This window comes from Saccopteryx leptura, chromosome 6 (genome assembly GCF_036850995.1).
Source record: "Saccopteryx leptura isolate mSacLep1 chromosome 6, mSacLep1_pri_phased_curated, whole genome shotgun sequence".
Classification (NCBI taxonomy): domain Eukaryota; kingdom Metazoa; phylum Chordata; class Mammalia; order Chiroptera; family Emballonuridae; genus Saccopteryx; species Saccopteryx leptura.
The window spans coordinates 34008184-34032854 of NC_089508.1; the positions used below are offsets into that span (position 1 = coordinate 34008184).

Sequence of the window (24671 nt, forward strand, 5' to 3'; positions counted from 1 at the left end):
TCTACCTTAAAATGTTATAGAAATGTGTTATTCAAATAACACAGATATTGATTAGATTAAATGATACAATTAAAATGGAAAATTTTGATTCTAGTAAGTCTGTCTCCAATCCATCCTGGTTACTATGTTTGTAAGCATTCTAATTATTCATTCTGATATTCCAGAGAGATTTTCCTCTGAAATCCAGAATAAAACTTAATTCTAGGGCATTTTTTCTTGATTAAATCACATCCCACTCTTTCACTTAATTTGTTTATGTTTATACTCTATTTCATATCTATTTGAGGCTAAATTGCCATTATTTCTGTTATTTTGTGCTTACCTGAGGGCAAAAATCTCTTTCACTCTTTCTCTGTGTGTATGTGTGTTCTCTAGCACTAAACTATAAGAGCTACTCAACATGGCTGTGTGATTTTCTATGTGTTTAAGCAAGGTTTTTGCCTCCTAATAATGCACTTATTGGTTCATGGTAGTATAGTGGAACAAATGTTGGAATGAGATGACAATTGACACCTTCACTGCTAACTGGTAGCTGTACTAGCAAGTTATTTTCCTTCTCTACACTTGTTTGTTCATCTACAAAATGGGGTTGTTTGTTTTACAGGAGATATTTATATTAATTTAAGAAACAAGAATCAGTTGCATTAAATTTTTTCATAGCTTTACAAACAGCTGTTCCTTTTGCAACAAAAGATTAGATTTTTATGGTACTTCATCAAAATGCAGAATACTTTATTAAACAGTATGTTTAGTTGTTCTGACATTATAATTCTGGTATATTAATTACATCACTTAAGCTTAAATTTAAGAAAGCACATATTTACTACGAGCTTCAACTTACAAGAATAATGTACCATGAATAAACATAGACACAATTTTTGGTGAAAAAGCATTGCAAATGGTTGGTGTTTAACTCCTGATACCTTTTTATTCATTCAAAATGGGTAGTGAGCTGGGGACTTGGACGGTTTCCTTTGCATATTTTCATGGCACACAGTAGTCATGCAAGGGGTAAAACTGTATTATTTGGTGTAGTATTATATGATATGCTGTATATGTAAATGTATAAGGAAAAGAATTAGGAAAAAAGAGAGGTCAACAGAATCAGAAGATAAGCCATAGATTGGGAGAAAATATTTCAAAAAGATTTATCTGATAAAGGCCTGTTATCCCAAATATACAAAGAATTAAAAAAACTCAGCAAGAAAAAGAATAATCCAATTAAAAATGGGCAAGAGACCTAAACCGATTCCTCACCAAAGAAGGTAAGTAAGCATATCAAAAGGTGTTTACCATCATATGTCATTAGTAAACTGCAAATTAAAACAACAATGAGATATCATTACACACCTACTAGAATGACCAAAATCCAAAACACTGGCCACACCAAACACTCTGAGGAATGTGGAGGAACTGGAACTCTTATTCACTGCAAGCAGGAGTACAAAATAGCACAGCCACTTTGGAGGACAATTAGGCTCTTTCTTACAAATTAAACATATTTTTAACATACAATTCAGTAATTATGCTTTTTGGTATTTACCCAATGAACTGAACATTTATGTCTATCCAAAACCTATACAAAAAGATTTATAACGGCTTTATTCATAATTGCCAAAAGTTGGAAGCAACCAAGACGTTGTTTAGGGAGGTAAATGGATAAATGGTGATACATTTAGACAATAAAATACAATTCAGCATAAAAAGAAATGAGCTATCAAGTGGTTAAAAGACAGGAAGGAATCTTAAATGTATATTACTGAGTGAAAGATGCCATTCTGAAAAGGCTACCTACTATATGATTCTAACTGTATCATCTGGAAAAGGCAAAACTAGGGAGACAGTAAAAAGATCAAGGGTTAGCAGGCAGGGAGTGATAAATAGGCAGAACATAGAAGGTTTTTAGGACAGTGAAACTATGCTGTATAATACTCCAATGACAGATATATGTAATTATATACTTGTCAAGACTGATAGAATATACAACACCAACAGTGAACCCTAATGTAAACTATGGACTTCAGGTGATGATGATGTGTCAATGTAGGTTTATTGATTGTAATAACTGTACCACTCTGGTGCAGGATAGAAACAGTAGGGGAGGTTGGATGCATGTGAGGACAGGAGGTATATGGGAACGCTGTATGTTCTGTAAATTTGTGATAATCCTAAATGTGCTCTAAAAAATAAAAAGTACTAATTAAAGAAGCAGAGTACATTTTACCTCCCCCCCCATGCTTATCTTATAAAGAAGTGCCCTCAAAGAATTCTCAGATAGAGTAAAAAATTAATTGTAAATATAGTGTAATGATATTATCACAGTTGTTTATGTGGTATAAAAGAATATGAAGAAGTAATCAACTTTTCTTAGGGACATTAAGAAAAACTTCACAGAGATGTGATGTTTGAGTCTCATGACTAAGGGATTTTCTAAACTGAAAAAGGAGATAGTGGCGGTTAGCGGAGAACCTTCTAGGAAGGGGAATAAACACAGGCATAGACAGGGGTTCTCATGTCCACTGCGGAAGCAGCAGTTAGCTTGGTATGGCCAGACTGCAGGATAGGAAGCAGATGAAGCTGGAGAGGAAAACAGGCCTAGAAATGGAGGGCCTCCTCTGCTCACTTCCACAGTTTGTATTTAACCCTGGGGTCATGGGAAGCATTGAAGGATTTTCACTGGTGATACTGGTATGATTAGAGTTAGACAGAAAAGGGATTTTAGAGGAGGCATGATTAGAAGAAGGCAAACCATTAAATATGCCAAGAGTTATAATCTAGTAAAGGTTGGAGCCATCATTCAGATCTAGGCTTATTTGGCTACAAGACTCAGAGGATGTGGAGTAGAGGGGGCCAGTAAGGAATGGAATAAATTGACCTATGGGATATATAAGGATCATCAAAAGGAATTTTGGCCTCGCTGATTTGTAAATTGAAAGTGATAACTTAAATAGCTGTCAACTCTTCTCTGGTTGTGCTTAGAGGCCTGGGAATAAAAGTGAATGGCAAAGAGGGATTGATCAAAGTTTGTGGATTCTTACAGTAGGTTGTAGTGGAAGGAAGATGAGGATAAAATAAGTTGAAGGTGTTGGAGAAAAGCTAAACTGATACACCAAGAATTTAGATTGAATGAAGAAAGTGGTAAAGCCAGAAGGGGCTTGTAGACTGAGGGAAAAGGAGTGTTTATACTGTTTTACATCTACTGATTGGTAACTTGCCACTGTTCCTAATTTGTACACCAGAGCTGGTGAGTTTTGAAATGGGGCAGTTCTGGTTATTACAAAGGATGTGTGTGTGTGATTTGCTGAAGTAGAAATAAAGGTTTTTAGAATAAAAAAAATAAAACAACTGATGGTAGGAGGTGAGGTAGAGAAGAGAAGTTTGAGGCGATAAAAAGGAGAAGGTGAAAACTTCAAAAGATAGGGAATAGGTTGGGACTAAGAGCTGCACAGATTGGAGAAGAGAGTTTATGAGAAAACAGATGACCAAAGAGGATTCCATTTGGGTGAAGGCCCAACATTTGGGTGAAGGGAGTAAGGCCCTGCTGGGTGCTGAGGTCTTGGCCTCTACTCGGATCTGGTCAAAGTTTCCAGAGTGGTTAAAGGAGCTTTATGCTAAGTTTTTTGACAAGTCCTATAGAAGTTATAAGGCACAATTTATTGGTCTACCAGACAGGACCTTGAGAGTACCACCCTATACATCACCTGTCTAAAGTGTATCACATAACTTTATAACTTTAAAATCCTTGCACATGCAGGTATGGAACAGTTTCAAATTCATTTTTCCCCCCAAATTTCTATTTATCATTTTCATTTCCTAATAATAAGCTAAAGCTGATTTATATTTCTTATAAGTCATGGACAGGTCTAGCATTTTCAATTCTGCTTTTTGATCCATTGGCCATAATTTTCTCATATGACAGGTATCCAATATCTTTTGATGATCAATGACTGATTTTTGTCACAATGAACACATTTCTCTCAACAGTTGCAAACACTTTAGCAATTTTCAAGCAATATAAACATTTTGTTGAAATGCTTTCTGTTTTGTTGTTTATGACATCAGTCAGAAAGCATTAATCAAGTTCTTATAGCATGCAGGACACTAATTTCAAAAGAAGAGGAAAGGTGAACAAATTGAATAGCGTAGTGAAGTACCAACATGCTTGTGCTATCCTAGGACATGCTGATCTGGTCTCATGGGAGATAAAAGTATTTTTCCCTTTTCCTTCTCTCTCTCTCTCTCTTTTTTTTTTTTTTTTGAATTTTTCTGAAGCTAGAAACCGGGAGAGACAGTCAGACAGACTCCCGCATGTGCCCGACTGGGATTCACCCGGCACGCCCATCAGGGGGCGATGCTCTGCCCCTCCGTGGCGTCGCTCTGCTGCGACCAGAGCCACTCTAGCGCCTGGGGCAGAGGCCAAGGAGCCATCCCCAGCGCCCGGGCCATCTTTGCTCCAATGGAGCCTCAGCTGCGGGAGGGGAAGAGAGAGACAGAGAGGAAGGAGAGGGGGAGGGGTGGAGAAGCAAATGGGCGCTTCTCCTGTGTGCTCTGGCCGGGAATCGAACCCGGGACTTCTATACGCCAGGCCGACACTCTACCACTGAGCCAACCAGCCAGGGCACTTTTCCGTCTCTTAATCAATGCCTGAGATGAGGTGAGCTGTTAATACTCACAGGAGTTATGTCATGTATGTTTGCAGTGAAAAATGTTGAGAACAAGGGGCAGTATAGAGTGCTTTGATGGGATAACAAGGAAATACACGATAGGGTGTTTTTGTGGAATCATTAGGTCAATAATTCTATCCAATGAATGGAAGGATTATATTTCTGATTGTCTATTCAAAATCAGAAGTATTTCAACTTCAACTATACCTAACAAAGGAAACAGCAAATATTTATCATAAACTAATGCTCTTCAGAATGTGTTGATATAAAGGGATGACATTTTTTGTGCTGCCCTTTTAATATAATCTAGCATTGCCGTACCCATAGGACCGCTAAATCACAGTCCAGCAGGATGAGTTACTGACACCAGCATTTAACATCCACTCCACATCCCCAAGTGCTGTGGAAATAAGAGAGGCTGCGATGGTGGCAAACATTTCAGAGAACGGTAATAAAAGATGTTTGTAAGCTGCATCCTGGATGGCCAGAAAATAGAGACAATAAGCTTTAACCATGTTTCGAGTAAATGAACAGGATTTTGTTCTAAAGTGTAGGTCAAGTCAGTCAAGGTGAGGGAAAAAAGTTATGTTTACTCCTATGAATATAAATAGGAAGTGAGCTTTGGTTCAGGCAGGGTGCAAGGTATAGCTGGAGAATAAGGGGGGTGATTTGAGAGTAAAAAGCAAGAAGTAAGCAGCTGGCCCTGGCCTGGTGGCTCAGTGAATAAGGTGTTGACCTTGCGCTCCAGAGGTGATGGGTTCAACCTCTGGTCAGGGCACATGAGAAGCAACCAGTGAGCACACAACTAAATGGAACGAAGTAGAATAAGTTGATGCTTCTTTCTCTCTCTCTTTCCTTTTCCTGCCTCCTTCTCCCTCTCCGTTCCTCTTCCTCTCAAGTTAATGGGAGGAAAAAAGAAGTAAGCAGCCAAGAATACTGAGTCGCGCTGGCACTGCTCTATGGGAGAAAGGAACGGGATTCTTAGACCAGTTCTCAATTCTACGGGCTGACAGGAAGGAGCAGCACCATTAGCAATGCACTAAGCTTCAGTCTGATCACAGAGCACTTGCTGATCATTGTCAGACCAAATGGCTGCCCAAATGTCAGTTTTAAAGAAGAGATGGATGGTGGATGTTAAAATGAGAAATAAATAAAAAGATTCATAATAGCTGGGCAAAGTAAAAGAGAAATCCTCTGTCATAATAATATGGATTTTTCTTATTTCCTAAATTTAGTAAATATGAAAATTATAGGCAATTTCAGAATAACTGGTTTAAATGTCTAAATCTAATGTCATGGCTCTGACCTTTTGATTTGATCAGAATCATTGATGTCTTTTTTCTCCTTTTGCCACTTAATTTAAAATAAGACTACCACTGGGGTTATTGAGAAAAATAACTTTAAAAACTTTTACTTCAGAAATATCTGGCCAAACTTGTACTGAAATTTTGAGAACTTTTCCTTTACATACTAGTCTACAAAGTCTCTATATTTAGAAGCTCAATGTTAAAATATCTAAAGCTTAACTTTTCTTAATGTTTTTATCCTATATATTCTCAGAGTAATATTATATTAATACTTCCTCTTACTCTTTTATATTTTATATTCTTCCTAAGAACTAATCATAGCATTTTGTCATATCTGAATTTTTTAAAGAGTTCTTGAAAAGTAATGGTTTGAGTACTGGGGAAACTGTATATTTACATTCAAAAGAATAAAATTGGACTCGTTTTACACCATGCACAAAAATAAACTCAAAATGGATTAAAGACTTAAATGTAAGGTCTAAACTGTAAAATTCCTAGAAGAAAATGTAGGAGAAAATCTCCTTGACGTTCATCTTAGCAATGATTTCTTGGATTTGACACCAAAAGCACAGGCAAAACACCAAAAAGTGGTACTACATAAAATTAAAAAACTTCTGTATATCAAAGGAAACAGTCAATAAAGTGAAAAGGCAACCTATGAAATGAGAGCAAATATTTGCAAACCATTTATCTGATAAGGGGTTAATATCCAAAAAAATAAGAATCTCTGAAAACTCGATAGCAAAAATCAAATAACTTGATTAAAAAATGGGCAAAAGACTTCAGCAGACATTTCTCCAAAGGAGACATGTAAATGGCCAGCAGGCATAAGAAAGGGTTTTCAACATTACTAATATTAGAAAAAGGCAGATTAATACCATAATGAGATATTGCCTTAGACCTATTAGGATAGTTATTATTAAAAAAAAGACAATAAGTAATAGTGAGAATGTGGAGAAACTGGAACTCTTATACACCTTTATTGGGAATGTAGAATAATACAACCACTATGAAAAACAGAATGGAGGCTCCTCAAAAAATTAAAAATAGAGCTACCATATGATCTAGTAATTCCAGTTCTGGGTATATGTCCAAGATAATTAAAATCAAAGAGATATCAGCATCCCCGTGTTCACTGTGGCATTATTCTTAATAGCCAAGACATGGAAACAACCCAAATGTCCGGATGAATGGATAAGGAAAATGTGGTGTATACAGACAATGGAATATTATTCAGCTTAAAAAAGCCTACCATTTCTGGCAACACAGATAAACCTCGAGTACATTATTCTAAGTGAAATAAGTTAGTCACAGAAAGCCAAATATTGGATGAGTTTGCTGTGCTATCAAAAATAGTCAAACTCATAGAAGCAGAGAATAGAATGTTGGTAGCCAGGACCTAAGGGGAAGAGGAGATAGGAAATTGTTTATCAATGGATATAAAGTTTCTGCTACACAAGGTGAAAAAGTTCTAGAGATTTGTTGTACAACATATAGTTAATAATATTGTACACGTTAAAATATGTTAAGAGGATAGTTCTCATGTTAAATGTCCTTACCATGAAACAAACAAATCAAACCAAACCAGTAAGAACACAAGAAAATTTTTGGAGGTGATGGATATATTCAGTACCTTGATGGTGGTGATATTATGGGTGTATGCATATGCCCAAACACATCAAAATGTATATATCAAATATGTGAAATTTTATATATAAATTATACCTCAAAAAAGCCTTAAAAAGTCATGGTCTGGTACTGTAGTGTATATTTCTAATAAAACTCTTCATTAGGTATACAGAAAGTGTGTTACATAATTAGTTGTGTAGTAGTAGTAGTAAATCAAATTGAAGAAAGTGGCAGTAGAGAAGGGAACTCTAATTTCCAAGTGACTTTTACCTGCACGTATAATTCCTCAGCCTTATATGTCCTTTTCCAAACAAAATGGTTACTCTTCCCTTCTTACTCACTAGAGTCTTTTTCTAGCTGTCTTTTTCTTAATTGTTTAAAATTAATCAGTGAGTTTACAGAAAACGTAGACAAGTATATTGCTGTCCTCTGTGAATTTACACAGGGGAAAGGGACTTCTTGCTCCTCCTTCCATACAGGTTTAGTGTGGTTTAGTGCCAGCCACATCTGTCTCCACTCCCATGTGGGCTTCTTGCTGGAGAAAAATATTCACATTATAAATCACAGAATAATTGGGAGAAGATTAAAGGGACTTTTCCCTCTTTATTTTCTATCACAAAGGGGAGACTATAACTGCATTTCTCTTCAAAACTAATATAAAATTCTAGATGTTTCTAGATCTAGATCATATCCTTAGGTGTTATGAGGCTTCAGTTTCGGTTCCTGGTCATTAGAAAACATTACCCTGGCTTTGATGATGGTTGGCCGAGGATCCAAGATGCCCTGCATCTTTCTCAGTGCAGGCACAACAAAGAGATTGCAGGTGACCACGGCTGACACAGGATTCCCTGAAAGTCAACCAAGCAGTTATTTAAAGTACACACATAAAAATTTACCAAATAATTATGACTGTCTATACCTCCAGGTATCATAGAGAGTGAAGTGATTACTAGTCTTTCTCTTTTGAATCATCTTGAATCCAAAAGGATGTCATAACAGATCTATAGACAACCAAATGCCACAGAGGGTACAAACTTGTGGGTCTACCAGTGAGACACAAACTTTTTATGTCCAGAAGCTGTTTAACACTATTTATTTCTACTTTTCTGAGATCTATACATTAAAAGCCATGACTAATCTTGGTAAGTTTTAAAGCAGTTTCTACTGGCTATTTTTAAAGTGTTTAAAAATTTCCATAGTAATATGATACATGCTCAGTACTAAAAATTATTAGAAAGTATGATAAGCATAAAGAACTTTATCCATAATCTTCTCTACCCAGACATTTCTTGATATTTAAAAAATAAAACTCAATGATTTAAAATGTGAAGGATTTGAAGATAAATACTGCATCAACAGAATTGTGTTGTTTTCCCTCCCATTCATTTGATGAAGTCTTAACCTCCAATGTGATTTTAAGGCAGGGCTTTTAGAGGGGTAATTAAAATTATATAAGGTCATAAGGATGAGGCCCTAATTCCATAAAACTAGTGTCCTTATAAAAAGAGTGTATTAGGAGTGTATGTGCACAGAGGAAAGGCCATGTTGGGACATAGTGAAAAAGTAGCCATCTGTAGACCAGAAATAAAAACCTCACAGAAACTAACTTTGCCTGCATCTAGATCAGTGGTAGTCAACCTGGTCCCTACCGCCCACTAGTGGGCGTTCCAACTTTCATGGTGGGCGGTAGTGGAGCAACCAAAGTATAGATTTAACTATAGTAAGTTGTTTTATAAAATTTATTCTGCCAAACTTAGTGAAAATCCAACATAAAGTACTTGGTAAGTAATTATTATTATATGCTTTAACTTGCTATAACTCTGCTTTATAAATTTTATAAAGTAAAGTTACTTCCCTACTTTATAAATCACCATTACTGTGGAACCAGTAGGCGGTTAGAAAATTTTACTACTAACAGGGATACAAAAGTGGGCGGTAGGTATAAAAAGCTTGACTACCCCTGATCTAGCTCATAGGTTTCCAGTCTCTACAACTGTGAGAATATAAGTTTCTGTTATCTGTAATGCAGTCATCTAGTCTGTGATATTCTGTTCTGGCAGCCTGAATAGACTAATACAAACACCAAGTTCTTTTAGAATTAAAAAAAATATTGAGAAATTCAATTGTACCTCTCTAAGAAATCTGGGTGTACCATGCACTTTGAAGAAAGGAAAGGTAGGTTATGGAAAAAAATGACTGTGCTGATAATAACAGATTTAGTGTCCTGTCTGGTACATTAACTAACCAAGCTGTTGTGACCTTGGTGAGTTCCAAATCTTTTTTTTTTTTTTTTGTATTTTTCTGAAGTTGGAAATAGGGAGGCAGTCAGACAGACTCACACATGCACCCGACGGGGATCCACCCGGCATGTCCACCAGGGGGCAATGCTCTGCCCATCTGGGGCGTTGCTCTGTTGCAACCAGAGCTATTCTAGCGCCTGAGGCAGAGGCCATGGAGCCATCCTCAGCGCCCGGGGAAACTTTGCTCCAATGGAGCCTCGGCTGCGGGAGGGGAAGAGAGAGACAGAGAGGAAGGAGAGGGGGAGGGGTGGAGAAGCAGATGGGCGCTTCTCCTGTGTGCCCTGGCTGGGAATCGAACCCCGGACTTCCGCATGCCGGGCCGATGCTCTACCACTGAGCCAACCGGCCAGGGCCCAAATCTTTTTGAGTCTAACTTAACTCATTTACAAAATGAAAGGCTGGACTACATGTTTCTCAATATCCTAAAATTCTAATTTTATTAATACAGTTGTATGTGAATATGTATGTATACACTGGGGACGGATGATGGGCTATTAGATTTTTAGGTTCCCTTGTCCTTGCTATGTGCTGCTAATTATAATACAAAGTAAAAGGCAATGGTCAGTTTAGCCTATTATTAGCTCAAACCATACCTTTAATTTCCTTTTACCTATAAAAGTGGTTCAGAATATATATTTTAAGTTGTAGAAAATGATGAGTGATATTTATTATTTCAACAGAAAAATGAGTTGTGCAACTGAACAGCAGTCTCAATAAGAATCAACACTTTTCCCCTTGCCTCAAAATACACATACATGGAAATTGTTCTGGAAAAAAGCCAGCTATTGTCCATTTAACAATGATTACAGAGTTCCTGTAACTGCTATTGCTTTATAAAAGTATTCTATAAAAGTAGGACTGGAAGGACTGACATAAAAAATTGCAAATAGTGGTTATTTCAGGGGGGAAGGGATTATGAATAACATTTCTTAATGCTTATCAGTATTTTTAATGTTTTTATAGTGAATATATGTTATACAATAATTTTAAAAAGTCACAAAAATAGCAAGTAGATACACAAAACATTTAAATCCCTTTAAAACTCATCAAGATTAGTAATGGCTTTAAAGGCATGGCCCTGGGAAAGCAGAAATAAAATTCTGAATTTTAAAATCCTTGTGAAAGGAACCTCTTTGCTGGTTCTACAATCTCAACATGTGAGCTGTTGCTGCCCTCTTTTGGTTTATATAGGCTCAGCAGATAAACTTTCAAATTAAAGTAGTAATTTGAATATAGGTCATTTAATTATAATTACTTGGGTAGATAAACAATATTTCCTTAGTAATGGTGATTTAGGCTTCCATTCTAATAGTCCTTTTTGTATGTATCACCGATGGTCTTTAGGTTGAGTCATTTCTTCTACGAGGCAAATTAAAGCTAGAAAGAGGATCATACTTTTATATAACAGTTTTTAGAATATTTAAGACTATATTAAAGGGTTTAAGAAGTTCTATATTATAGACAAATTTTGAAGATTATTTTACTTACATGTCCTCTCTCTTAAAATTTCCTATATGATAGAAATCTAATATCTTTTATGCTCATGCATAGGGACTTTAAAAATGATTTTAAAGTTCTATATTTTTCTGCCTGCTTTCTTTTTTTATATCTTTATTTTGAGACTTATTTAATATAAAAAGCAAATAAATATCTTAAAGCTACCAGATTTGTCCTTCTGAAAGAAATAAGTAGGTTATTTTCTGAAGGAACCTGTATTGAAAAAACAGACTAGGACACTGCTAAAGATTAAAGGAAAATTTTAAAAGTTGAAAAAACAACAAGTAGATGCACGAAACGTTTAAACTGCTTTAGAATTTATCAAGATTAGTAATGGCTTCAAAAGCACGGCTTTAAATACACAGATAAAATCAATAAAAAATTGAATTTGAAAGTCGCTGTGAACTGAACCATTTGGCTTTTTAGAAAGCAAAAATAAGCATTAAGAAATGTTATTCATAATCCCCTTCCCCCCGAAATAACCGTCATCTAAACATGTGAGTTTCTGCTCACAGGGCAGTGAGGGTGAGGAGAGTGATGTCGTGTCCATGCTGCCCCTGCCCCAGTCGAAATCTGGCGGTAACCAAAGGCAGTTTTGTGGAGTTTTTGTGCTAGCATTTGCACAGGTGAGTCAAGACCCTTTGGCCCCTTGAGCACAATACTTCAAGTTGTGGGATGTGATTAGACTGCTAACTTTGACTCATTTCCTATATGGAAAAGCACATACCCCAGAAAGATCCAGTGACAGCTGATACTTGGTTATTGTCTTAGGATTTTGAATGTGCTCTGAAAGAGGCTATCTAATTTGACTTTCACACCAACCCTGTGAAGTAGATATTAGCCCCATTTTATAGATGAAGAAACGCTTTCGGTGAGGTTAAGTGATTTGTCCAACTAAGTAAAGCTGGGACTTGAGCCCAGGTCTTTTAGATTCCAAATTAATAGCTCTGATAAAGAACTGGTTACCATGGATTAAAAAATATTTTGGTTATATTTTTTCCAGAAAAAGGCAAAATAAACTATTTCAATTATTCTTACCTGGTAGTGCAAAAATTATTTTTCTTACGCCATCAATATCTAAAGTTGCAAATGTCGTTGGCAGGCTAGAGAAAAAAAGAAGTTGTTAGTGACTGCAGTAGTACAGTGAGTACATTTAGTACTCCAGTTTTCTTGTTCTGTCGCTCTCCACATGGAAAGCTGATCACATAAAAATACTTTTCTGATTATTCTTTAAACCTTTATACCCTGAAGTGTTTCAAGAGCATTTAAATTAATTTGCTTTTAGCATCTACTGTTTCCAAGTAGCCGGACTCCTGGGTTTTCTGTAGCTTGCTTTCCCCCGCTTCCTGCCAGTGTCACAGCAGAGTATCCCAAGACCTGGACTCCCCCCACACCCCAGCCAGCTAATGATGTGTATACTATTGTTGCTGGAGGGTCACAGCCATCACTCTGATTATCAGAAGACTACCGAGCAATACATGCCTATCAGATAACTATTGCTCAAGATGAGTATTTCTCAACCCTTTAAAATGGTACACAGCAATGAACATAAGAACCTCCCTCCTATGAAGGCAGTGTTTTGAAATGTCAACATAAATACCATGGCTAGAACAAAATTAAAGCAACAGCAATTTAAAAATTCTCAAATTATGCTTCCTCAAGATTCCGATGTGAATCCTTCGCATGAGCGATAAGGAGAGAGGTGAGTGAGTGGCATGGAGGAAGTAGGCATTTAAGAATAGTGTTCTTTTCCTATCGACTACCCTCTCTATAAAATTTCAACTAAAATTTTCATTGTATTAATGAAACTTGAGTGATGTAGAACCCTTAGGGAATGCTGAAATTTCCACATAGTTGAAAAGTTATCTTTTTATTAAGCATCCAATTGTTCTTATTTTCAGTTTTAGCAGGTTGATTTTTTAAAAATGGGTTACTCGCCAATTACCTTTAGCAATAATAGTTTTGATGATTTATAGCCATCATTATTAACTTAATCTATTCTTGGTGGTTTGGGGTCACAAGGTTAGTATTATGTGTTTTTTCATTTATAAATCATAACCCCACCCCACGTACTGCTGTGTTTCTTTCTTTTCTTTTCTTTTTTTTTTTAGCAAAAGAGAGAGAAAGGGACAGACAGGAAGGAAGAGAGATGAGAAGCACCTTAGTTGTTCATTGATTGCTTTCTCATATGTGCCTTGATCAGGGGGCTACAGCAGAGTGAGTGACCCTCGTGCTCAAGGCAGCAACCTTGGGCTCAAGCAAGCGACCCTGCGCTTCAAGCCAGTGACCTTTGGGTTCAAGCCAGTGGCCATGGGGTCAAATCTATGATCCCACACTCAGGCCAGCAATCCCTTGCTCAAGCTGTTGAGCCTGCGCTCAGGCTGGATGAGCCTGTGCTCAAGCCAGCGACCTCAGGGTTTCGAAAATGGATCCTCAGTGTCTCAAGTCTATGCTCTACCCCAGGGGTCCCCAAACTTTTTACACAGGGGGCCAGTTCACTGTCCCTCAGACCATTAGAGGGCCGGACTATAAAAAAAAACTATGAACAAGCGGTAGAGCGTCGGCCTAGCGTGCGGAGGACCTGGGTTCGATTCCCGGCCAGGGCACATAGGAGAAGCGCCCATTTGCTTCTCCACCCCTCCGCCGCACCTTCCTCTCTGTCTCTGTCTTCCCCTCCTGCAGCCAAGGCTCCACTGGAGCAAAGATGGCCGGGGCGCTGGGGATGGCTCCTTGGCCTCTGCCCCAGGCGCTAGAGTGGCTCTGGTCGCAACATGGCGACGCCCAGGATGGGCAGAGCATCACCCCCTGGTGGGCAGAGCTTCGCCCCTGGTGGGCGTGCCGGGTGGATCCCGGTCGGGCGCATGCGGGAGTCTGTCTGACTGTCTCTCCCTGTTTCCAGCTTCAGAAGAATACAAAAAAAACAAAAAAACAAAAAAACTATGAACAAATCCCTATGCACACTGCACATATCTTATTTTAAAGTAAAAAAACAAAATGGGAACAAATACAATATTTAAAATAAAGAACAGGCCCTGGCCAGTTGGCTCAGTGGTAGAGCGTCCGCCTGGCGTGCGGAAGTCCCAGGTTCGATTCCCGGCCAGGGCACACAGGAGAGGCGCCCATCTGCTTCTCCACCCCTCCCCCTCTCCTTCCTCTCTGTCTCTCTCTTCCCCTCCCGCAGCCGAGGCTCCATTGGAGCAAAAGATGGCCGGGGCGCTGGGGATGGCTCCTTGGCCTCTGCCCCAGGCGCTAGAGTGGCTCTGGTTGCGACAGAGCGACGCCCCAGATGGGCAGAGCATCGCCCCCTGGTGGGCGTGCCGGGTGGATCCCGGTCGGGTGCATGCGGAGTCTGTCTGACTGCCTCCCCGTTTCCAGCTTCAGAAAAATAAAAAAATAAATAAATAAAATTAAATAAAGAACAAGTAAATTTAAGTCAACAAACTGACCAATATTTCAATGGGAACTATGCTCTTCTCACTGACCACCAATGAAAGAGGTGCCCCTTCCGGAAGTGCAGTGGGGGCCGGATAAATGGCCTCAGGGGGCCGCATGTGGCCCGTGGGCCGTAGTTTGGGGACCCCTGCTCTACTCACTGCACCACCGCCTGATCAGGTGGCTGTGTTTCTATAGTTCTTATTTCTATTTTTTTTTCCCCTGGTGTTTTGCTGTGGTTCCCCATAATGCTAGACTGCTGTCGTTTTGACCCTTAAAGCTCGCTTTAGGCTTGAGAACCAGAGAGTAGTAAAAGTTATGTCACTGGAATGAGAAATATAATAGCAACAATAAAAGCTACTATTTTAAAAGAAACATCTATGCATTACATTCATTATTTCATTTAATTTTCACAGCAGTCTCATGAGGTGACAATCATTCCATTTTTTCAGATAGGAAACTGAGACTCAGAGAGATTAAGCAATTTGCCCAAAGTCAATCAGCTACTAAGAGGGGAAATAAAGATTTGAACCAGGGTTTGCCTAACTGTATGGCTTGTAATTTGATGAGGCTTTCCTCTCATAGGGTATGCTGTATATGGATTTTATAACATCTATATTGGACTACTCTTAGGGCTTTTGAAAATTTATTTTGTTAGATGAAGTAATACCATTATGATTACATTAGAAAATGTTGCTGCCATTGTTCTTATCTGAGATGTACACAAAATGATATGTCTAGAAGTTACTTTAATAATCCAGCCCTCTGTTTCCCCAAAAAGTTCAGGAATGAGGCTGATAAAATAATTATGAAGAAATGTTGATAGTTATAGAAGCTGGGTGATGGGTTTATGGGGAGTTCACTGTACTCCCTACTTTTTTGTGTGTGTCTGAGAATTTTAATATTAAAATGTTTTTAAAGAGAGACAAAGAATCAGTATGGAGAGAAAGAGAAAAAGAGAAAGAAGGAACTAAACATGAGAATTAAAGGGAAAAAGGTTTGGAAAGCTGCTTTGCTTTGTTTATATCAAACTCAGTGATTCATAAGAAAGATGAATTTTCACTTCAGATAGGAGCTCCACGTGGGCAAAGAATTCTAATACTATAACATTTCTTTTATAAGAATGTTATAAAAGATAATCCATACTTGGATATAAAAGCATTTAAGGCTCTGTTAGTCTAAGCAAGCCAAATCAATAATAATAAGATTATTTTCATACCCTGGTTTCATAAAAACTCTGCCAAAATGGATCTGAGCATGAAGATCAATGTCCAGCACCTGCTTGAGATAGTCCTGCAAATATGAAAAATAATCACTTTACTTTCAGGCATTCTAATACCAGACTTTAAGACTTTCAATGAAGATAAAATAAATTTATAAGGTTAAAAAAAAACCCCACCTTATTTTAGTGAAGTTGATTTGCTTATGACAAACATTCCTTCATCCCTCAGTCATTCATTTATTCTTCAATAAATATTAATTAAGCACTTGTTATATACTGAGTACCAATCTAGGTACAGGGGCTATAGCCTTGTATAAAAGACACAATGTTCCTGTCCTCATAAAAAGGACATCCTTGTAGGAGTACTTAGATAATAAACCAAATAATCACATTAACATAAAATTCATTACTTGATGGGTTATTATCTCTCTTTTAAGACATAATTTTATGTCTGAGAAAGAATGTTAGCAAATATGGCTTAAGAAGCTGTGCCTGGGCAGGGGAACCATGTGTGTGTATCCTATACTAATCTGCTTAATACATTTAAAATAATGTATATTTCTTTAGGAGAGACTTGGGGAGTTACGCACAGATTGCCAATTCTAAATAAACCAGCAAAAACAGAAAGTAGGATGGAGCTCTAAACAGAAAGTCAAGGGAGTTTAATTGCTAATAAAAACACAACCAACCTAAGGTTATGATCAACCCAGAGTGATCTGACAAAACCTCGTCTTTAGAAATGAAAGGCAACACTGCCCTGCAGTTGGTTTTTCAGACAGAAAGGGAAAAAAGCTGAAGTCCTTAAAAATTCTCAACCTTTTGATCTATTACTGAGTTTCTTGTTCACTAATCCAAGGGTGAGTCTAGGATTTCATAAGGTAAGGGACACTGTATTTTTAAATTGGTTCCTTTCTCTCTATCTCCTCAGCTTCAGCCAACACCCTCTCACCCGGATTATTGAAACAGATCTCTCTGCCAATAGTCCTGCCCTCCTCCAATCTGTCCCCCCCACAGCAGTGAGAAATACCTCCTGAAAAACAGTTCTCAAGTCACTACATAATACTTCAAGAACTTTCTGGTTTCCAGGAAAAAGTTTCATCTTTTAAATATTGCATCTAGATACTTGTATTTCTAGCCCCCTTTAAATAATCATTGCTCTCATCAAGCAATCCTCACTCAGTCCCATCAATCAACCAACCAATCAATCAATCAATCAATCAAATCAATCTCCCTCCCTGAATTTCTGGGCTGGACAACAGATTTTTTAAATATTTATTTTATTTTTACTTTTTATTTTTTTGATGCTATATTATTAGATAAAATAAATTTAGAAATGTTACATTTTCCTGATGAACTGATCCATTTCAATATATGAATGTCCCTCCTAGTATTTAGTAATCCTTTTTACCCTAATTTTCTCTGGTATCAATATAGCTACACCAGCTATCTTTCAGTGTAATTTTTTCTAATCTTTTACTTTCAATTTCTTTGTTCTTAAATTTAAGATGAAGGAGGGGGTGAGGGAAAGGAGTAAAGAGGGACAAATATATGGTGATGGAAAATAATTTGACTTTGGATGATGGGTACACAACATAATCAACAGTTCAAATGCTATAGAAATGTTTACCTGAAACCTATGTACTCTTATTGATCAATGTTTCCCTTTAAATGTAATTTTTAAAATAAATAAATAAATAAATAAATAAATAAATAAATTTAAGGTGTGCTGCCTGTATCATATAATTCATTGTTTATTTAAATCCACAATGACAATTTTTAATTGAAGGGCTTACTCCACTTACATTTAATATAGTTATTGCTAACGTGGATTTAAAACCATCACCCTACATTTTTTTTCTATTTGTCATTTTTGTTTTTATTTCCTTCTTTCTTCTTGCACTCCTTTTGGATTCACTATTTTTAAAACTTTTTAATTCCTTTCTCTTCTATTAGTTACACCAATCTTTCATTATTATTATATTTATTTGTATTTTTCTGAAGTGAGAAGTGGGGAGGCAGAGAGACAGATTTCTGTATGCACCTGACCGGGATCCACCCAGCATGCCCACTTGGGGGCATTGCTCCGTTGCAACTGGAGCCATTCTAGTGCCTGATGTGGAGGCCATGGAGCCATCCTCAGCACCCAGGCCAACTTTGCTCCAGTGGAGCCTTGGCTGTGGGAGGGCAAGAGAGAGACAGGAAGGAGAGGGGGAGAGGGGGAAGGGTGGAAAAGCAGATGTGTGCTTCTCTTGTGTGCCCTGGTTGGGAATCAAACCTGGGACATCTACAGGTCGGGCCGATGCTCTACTACTGAGCTAGCTGGCCAGGGCTGGTTATTGTTATTTTAGAGATTACAACACGCATTCTTGACTTATCTCAGTCTAGCATAATTTGATATTTTTATCACTTCCCAGACAATATAAGAAATTTAAAACACATTAACTCCATGTATTCTTTTTCTGCTTTTTGTGCCCTAATGTACCACAAATTCTATATACATTTTAAGTAATATATCTATTTATTCTACATATACTGCACAGATAATATATATACTCTATATTATATTTAGTATATATTTATATATATTTTAAACCTCATTTACATATTATCTACATATTAATTCTTTCTCTTTTCAGTCCTTTCTGCATTTCTATGCTTCCATAATCTTTCTGCTTAAAAACTTGCTTTAGTATATAGGTTTGTTCAGGTTTTATTGGACTAAAAATGTCTTTCTTAATTTCTGAAGGAAATTTTGCTGGATACATAGTTCCACACAGGCAGTTATTTTCTTTTAGCACTTTACAAATGCCATTCCAATGTTTTGTGAATTTTATAATTTCTGTTTAAATCATTTCTGTTATTTTTATTGTTGTTCCTTACAGGAAGTGTCCTTCTGGTAAGATTTTCTCTTTCTCCTTGGCTTTCAGTAGTTTTGTTAGAATTACTTAAGTATGGTTTCTTTGTATTCATCCTGCTTGAAATGATCTTCTATTGGTTTGGGAAACTCCGTCAATATCTCTTAAATATTGTTTCTGCTTACTTTCTGTCTCCTTTTCTTACAGAACCCAAATTACACATATGTTAGACTTCTCACCATATTCCATATGCCTTTTATGCTTTTTTCATCCTTTTTCTAAGATTTTCATTTAATTTTTGAGTAGATTCTAGTTTTCTAGTGAAATTATTCAGTTTTTAAATTTCTTTTATCAAACATGTTAATTATAGTGTTTTAAAGTCCATTATTTTTTAGGGATTTTATATCTTGTTTTTCTTTCTTAGTTTTTTATCATTTTGACTGGTACTTTTAAAAAGTGAAGCCCAAATATTACATGTGGAAAACATTAAAGAGGCTCTAGATCAGTGGTAGTCAACCTGGTCCCTACTGCCCACTATTGGGTGTTCAGCTTTCATGGTGGGTGGTAGCACAGCAACCAAAGTATAAATAAAAAGATAGATTTAACTATAGTAAGTTGTTTTATAAAGATTTATCCTGCCAAACTTAGTGAAAATCCGACATAAAGTACTTGGTAAGTAATTATTATTATCTGCTTTAACTTGCTGTAACTCTGCTTTATAAATTTTGTAAAGTAAAGTTACTTCCCTACTTTATAAATCACCATTACTGTGGAACCGGGGGGCAGTTAGAAAGTTTTACTACTAACAGAGATACAAAAGTGGGCAGTAGGTATAAAAAGATTGACTACCCCTGGTCTAGATGATTATATATTCCTCCAGAAAGGATTTAATTTCTTCTGGCAGTCAGTTAAGGTAAACTAAGTTCACTTTGATCTATTCAGAGATTGAGATAATTTGAGGGAGGATTTCAGTCTCTGTGAAGGCTGTTTTTTCCATTTTATCCTTACTCTAGATCACGGCCCTTCAAGGGTTTAAATTGAAAGCCTGAGATATTTGCTTAGGACACCCCTCCATGGCAGGCTCCTATCTCCTATGACTGAAAAATTCTGTTCGTTTTTTTAATTTCTTAGTTAGTCCTTTATGCTTGGCTTCTTGGCCTCTTGTACCATTATGCCTCCCCTTTCCCTTGGCTTAGGAATTAGTAAATGCTTTAAAGAAAAACATGGTGAAGAATCCCAGTTTCATACTTTGTGGTTCATTTTTTCTGATCTTTTCCTTTTTGTTTTTTTCTTCCTTTAAAAAAATTAATATCTTTTATAGTTGTTCTTGGTGGGAGGATTGATCCAAATAAGCCACTCCATCACAGCAGAAGCAGACATATACAGCTCTTTCTTATGTGCTATTATAAATACTACATCCTTCAGACACCACATACTTGTGTTATACTGCTATTGTTAAAAACTGATATGCATCCTTTATTGGACTACAGAGTTTGTGAGAACAGGAACCCTGTATCTATAATGAATCCCTAATGAATAGCACATGCCTTCCATTTATTCTTTAGTTCTACAAATGCTTTTGAGTGTGAATTATGTATCATGAATTCTCTATGTGCAAGAGTTAATGGTGAACAAGAGAAACACGGTCAGTGACAAAAAGACGCTCTGTTATATTTTACTTAGAGAGGCAGCTTACAATAAGCAAACAAATAAAATAATTAATATAAAGTATGGTACATGCTATAAAGAAAATGAGAGGTGCTGGGATAAAGAATGATGGGGTGGGTTAGAGAATAAGAAAAGGCCATTTTAAGAGGTGGTTAAGATGAGAAGGATCAACCAAGTGAAGTGTGGAGGAGTGAGAATTCCAGGCAGAGGGAAGGACATCAAAAGCTTCTAAAGCAGTAAAGAGTGTGCCTAGAACAGAGAAGACAATGGAAGACAGTGAATGAGTAGAAAAGAAGCATAAGGTGAGTTTGGAGGGACAGGAAGTGGCCATACCTGCAGGGTCTTAAAGGTTATGAGGCAGTTTGGAAAGCAGATATACTCATTACATATTTGCTAAATAAATGAAAGTATTTTATTTTTCTTGAAAATAAAATCCCCTTTGTAATTTTTAAAACTGCCCCCAAATTCTTTTTGAACATGAAGGAAGGCTGCATGTTTCTTGTGACAGGGGAAAACCTTGTAACAGCATAGCAATAAAGGATGAGAATCATCACTGTTCATAAGTTTTTGTTTACTTATTGAAGCAGCAAAGATCACTGTCTGCTATTCTAAAAGCTAGAGTTAGATAGAAAAAAAAGAAAAGTAAATGAATAAAAAAATAAGGTCTTTTCCTCATCCCAGGTAAGAATATGAGAAAAATTGTAAAAGACTGAAATGGGCAAAAAGAGATTACTGGATGCCCATTACAGCACAACCTCTGGGTTATCTGGGCCTTTCATTGTCTTTGAGCTATTTTACAAAAATTAAGCTGTAGAAAACTGATAATGAACATGATTATTATTCAAAGAAATGCAAATTAGTTCTGTTCATGGAGATGTAACTTATTATTTACCTGTAGATACAGAATAGTTTTGCATCTATTAGCAAACTTATTTCAGCATTCCTGACTAGATATGTGTGTGTTCTCTGAATTTTCCTTTGAACCAGTTGTAACATCTTATTGGTTATCTCATCAATTGATGAGTTACATTAACTGTGACGTGTTTATTTTATTTATTTGAGATGTATGATTTTATTTTTAAAAGTTATACTTTAATAATTTTGGAGGCTCTACCGAGATGCTCCATTGATTTACCTGACAGAGCCAGGTAAACTTGATTGCCAAAGAAATGCACTTCATGGGTAGCTTAAACCTGGGCACATCTTTCCTCGGTTCCTGGACTGAATACCAAGCAGTAATCAAACTTAAACTCTGCTGACTTTTGGCTTATCTAATTTTGTCCCTCTATTGATTTCAGTTCCATTTTTGTTTCTGTGCATGGTAAGGTATTCCCCCTTGTGGCAGCTATGATTGAAAATCTGGTTTATGGTCTGACCATTTGGTAATTCCTACAAATAAAAGATAGAAATCAATTCTCTGTTAGGTAAGACAAGACAGAGAATCTGGCTTAGTTTTTCTTATTCATTTCTCTTACTGACATTTTAAGCCAAAATCAATTAAGGACTCTGTGACCTCTAGGAAGAAAAAATAGTTCTTTATTTGAGAATCATGAGTGTTTTTTGTTTCTATGTTTACTCTTGACCTGTGGTTGAAGTTATAGAGCTGAAGCTGTTATGTTTTTTTTTTAATTTTTTTTTTTTTTTTGTATTTTTCTGAAGCTGGAAACGGGGAGAGACAGACAGACTCCCGCATGCGCCCGACCGGGATCCACCCGGCACACCCACCAGGGGGCGAAGCTCTGCCCACCAGGGGGCGATGCTCTGCCCCTCCGGGGCGTCGCTCTTTTGTGACCGGAGCCACTCTAGCGCCTGGGCCATCTTTGCTCCACTGGAGCCTCGCTGCGGGAGGGGAAGAGAGAGACAGAGAGGAAGGAGAGGGAGAGGGGTGGAGAAGCAAATGGCGCTTCTCCTGTGTGCCCTGGCCGGGAATCGAACCCGGGACTTATGCACGCCAGGCCCATGCTCTACCACTGAGCCAACCGGCCAGGGCCAGAAGCTGTTATGTTTTTTGTGTGTCTGTGATCCTTAAAGGCATTTATCTCGTTTTGTACGTATGAAATGTGTTCTTATTTCTAGAGGATATTCATAAATTATGTCTGTGAGACTATGTAGAGTGGGCTTTCCTTGGGGTGGGGTGTTGATTCAGGGTAACCCCTACCCAGATCTCTCCCTCTGAGTCTCAGTGTGGAGTTGTTGCGGGGGGGTGATAACACAAGTGCACCTCACGACTAGCTTTCTGGTTTCTGCAGGACCTGGGAGAAGAACCCTGACCTCTGAGCCACTATACAGTTTGTTTTGCCAGTGGGAAAAATACAAACATCAAAACAATTACACTGTCTCTTAAAGGTGCTTTGTTCTGATTGACTTAATTAAGTGCTTATATAAATAAAGTATTCCTCAGATAATGAGAAAATTTAACTTATAATATTTTAAGTATACTGCACTAAAAGTATTCTTATAATTTTAAGAATCAAAGTTCACACAGTTAAGGCAAATCTTTGAGAAATGAGACTAACTTAATTATTTTGGTTATTAAAAAAACCCCAGCCATGTTTTTTCTATTATTTATCAGTGTTAACTATAATTAGGCAAATATATTTTATTACATTTGGGTTTGTTTTTCCTAAATTTATATAGGTTTATTCATCAAATAAGCTAACACTATTCCAACATAATATTTAAGATTGTAAAAAATGTAAAATTGGGTTCAACAAAATCAAGTCATTATTCTGAACAATTTTAAAAAAATTCTTTTATTATATAAGTTTCAGTTATACAGTATTATAGTTGAATATCTGTATACACTATAAAGTGATCACCACAACAAATCTTGTTATGATCCATTACCATATAATTGACCCTTCACCCATTTTGCCCACCCCCTAACTTCCTTCCCCTCTGGTAACCACCAATCTATTCTCTGTATCTATGATTTGTTTTATTTTGTTTGTTCAGTTGTTTTGTATTTGTATTTTTAATTTTCTGGGGAACCTCTGTTTTCCATAGTAGCTGCCTCTATTTACATTCCCATTAACAGTAAATGGTTTCCTTTTCTTCACATCCTCTTCAACACCTGTTATCTCTTGTCTTTTTTATAACATTCGATAGTCATTATGACAAGTGTGAGGTGATATCTCATTGTGGTTTTGATTTGCATTTCTCTAATAATTAGTGATGTTGAATATTTTTTCATGTGCTGTTGGCCATCTGTATATCTTCTTTGGAGAAATGTCTGTTCAAAATCTCTGCCCAGGTTTTTTGTTGTTGAGTTGTTTATTTATATATTTTTAGATATTAACCCCTTATTGGATATATGGTTTGCCAATATCTTCTCTCATTCATCAGGTTGCCTTTTATTTTGAGGATGGCTTCCTTTGCTGTGCAGAAGCTTTTTAGTCTGATGCAGTGTTTTTCAAATGCTGCTTTGTGGACTAGTCCACCAGAAATTTCACACAGTTTCACAAAAGAGTTAACCACTCTGATGTTGTCTGAAGATTACAGACCCAATGATCTTAGTCAAAATCATTTATGCTCAGGGTGATTTCTGCCCTAGAGGTCCCTGAAATAATTCTACTACTTTCACTGGTCCTCAGTGTAAAAAGGAAAAAGCCACTAGTCTAATGCAATGCCAGTTGTTTATTTTTGCTTTTGTTTCCTTTGCCTTTGGAGTCAGATCCACAAAATCATCACTAACAATGGTGTCAAAGAGCTCACCGCCTATATTTTCTTGTAGAAATTTTATGGTTTCAGGTCTTATATTCCTGAATCTATTCAGGAATATAATCTATTTTTTTGTTTAATGTTTAATGTTTTTTATAATGTTTAATCTATTAATTTTTGTATAAACAGTGTAAAAACAGTGGTCTAGTTTCATTCTTTTGCATGTGACCATTTGGTTTTCTCAACACCATTTATTGAAAAACTATCCTTTCTTATTGTATGCTCTTGGCTCCTTTGTTATAGTTAATTGTCCATATCTGGGTTTTTATTTTTGGGATCTCAATCGTTTCATTGATCTGTGTCTGCTTTTTTGTGCCAATATCGTAATGTTTTGATTACTATAGCTAGTAGTATAGTTTTTAAGTTGGGGAGAGTGA

At 36.9% G+C, this 24671-nt stretch overlaps 1 protein-coding gene across 8 annotated transcripts in view; it reads right to left on the minus strand.

The window, feature by feature from the left end:
* Window positions 1–24671, minus strand: part of GPHN (gephyrin) — a 509895-nt gene that overhangs the window by 3742 nt on the left and 481482 nt on the right. For all 8 annotated transcript variants that reach the window (XM_066388097.1, XM_066388096.1, XM_066388095.1 and 5 more), the window contains 3 exons: window positions 16049–16122; window positions 12436–12500; window positions 8345–8448 (listed from right to left, as the gene is read on the minus strand). In XM_066388097.1, the coding sequence (XP_066244194.1) occupies window positions 8345–8448; window positions 12436–12500; window positions 16049–16122 (243 nt within the window). The remainder of the gene's footprint in view (window positions 1–8344; window positions 8449–12435; window positions 12501–16048; window positions 16123–24671) is intronic.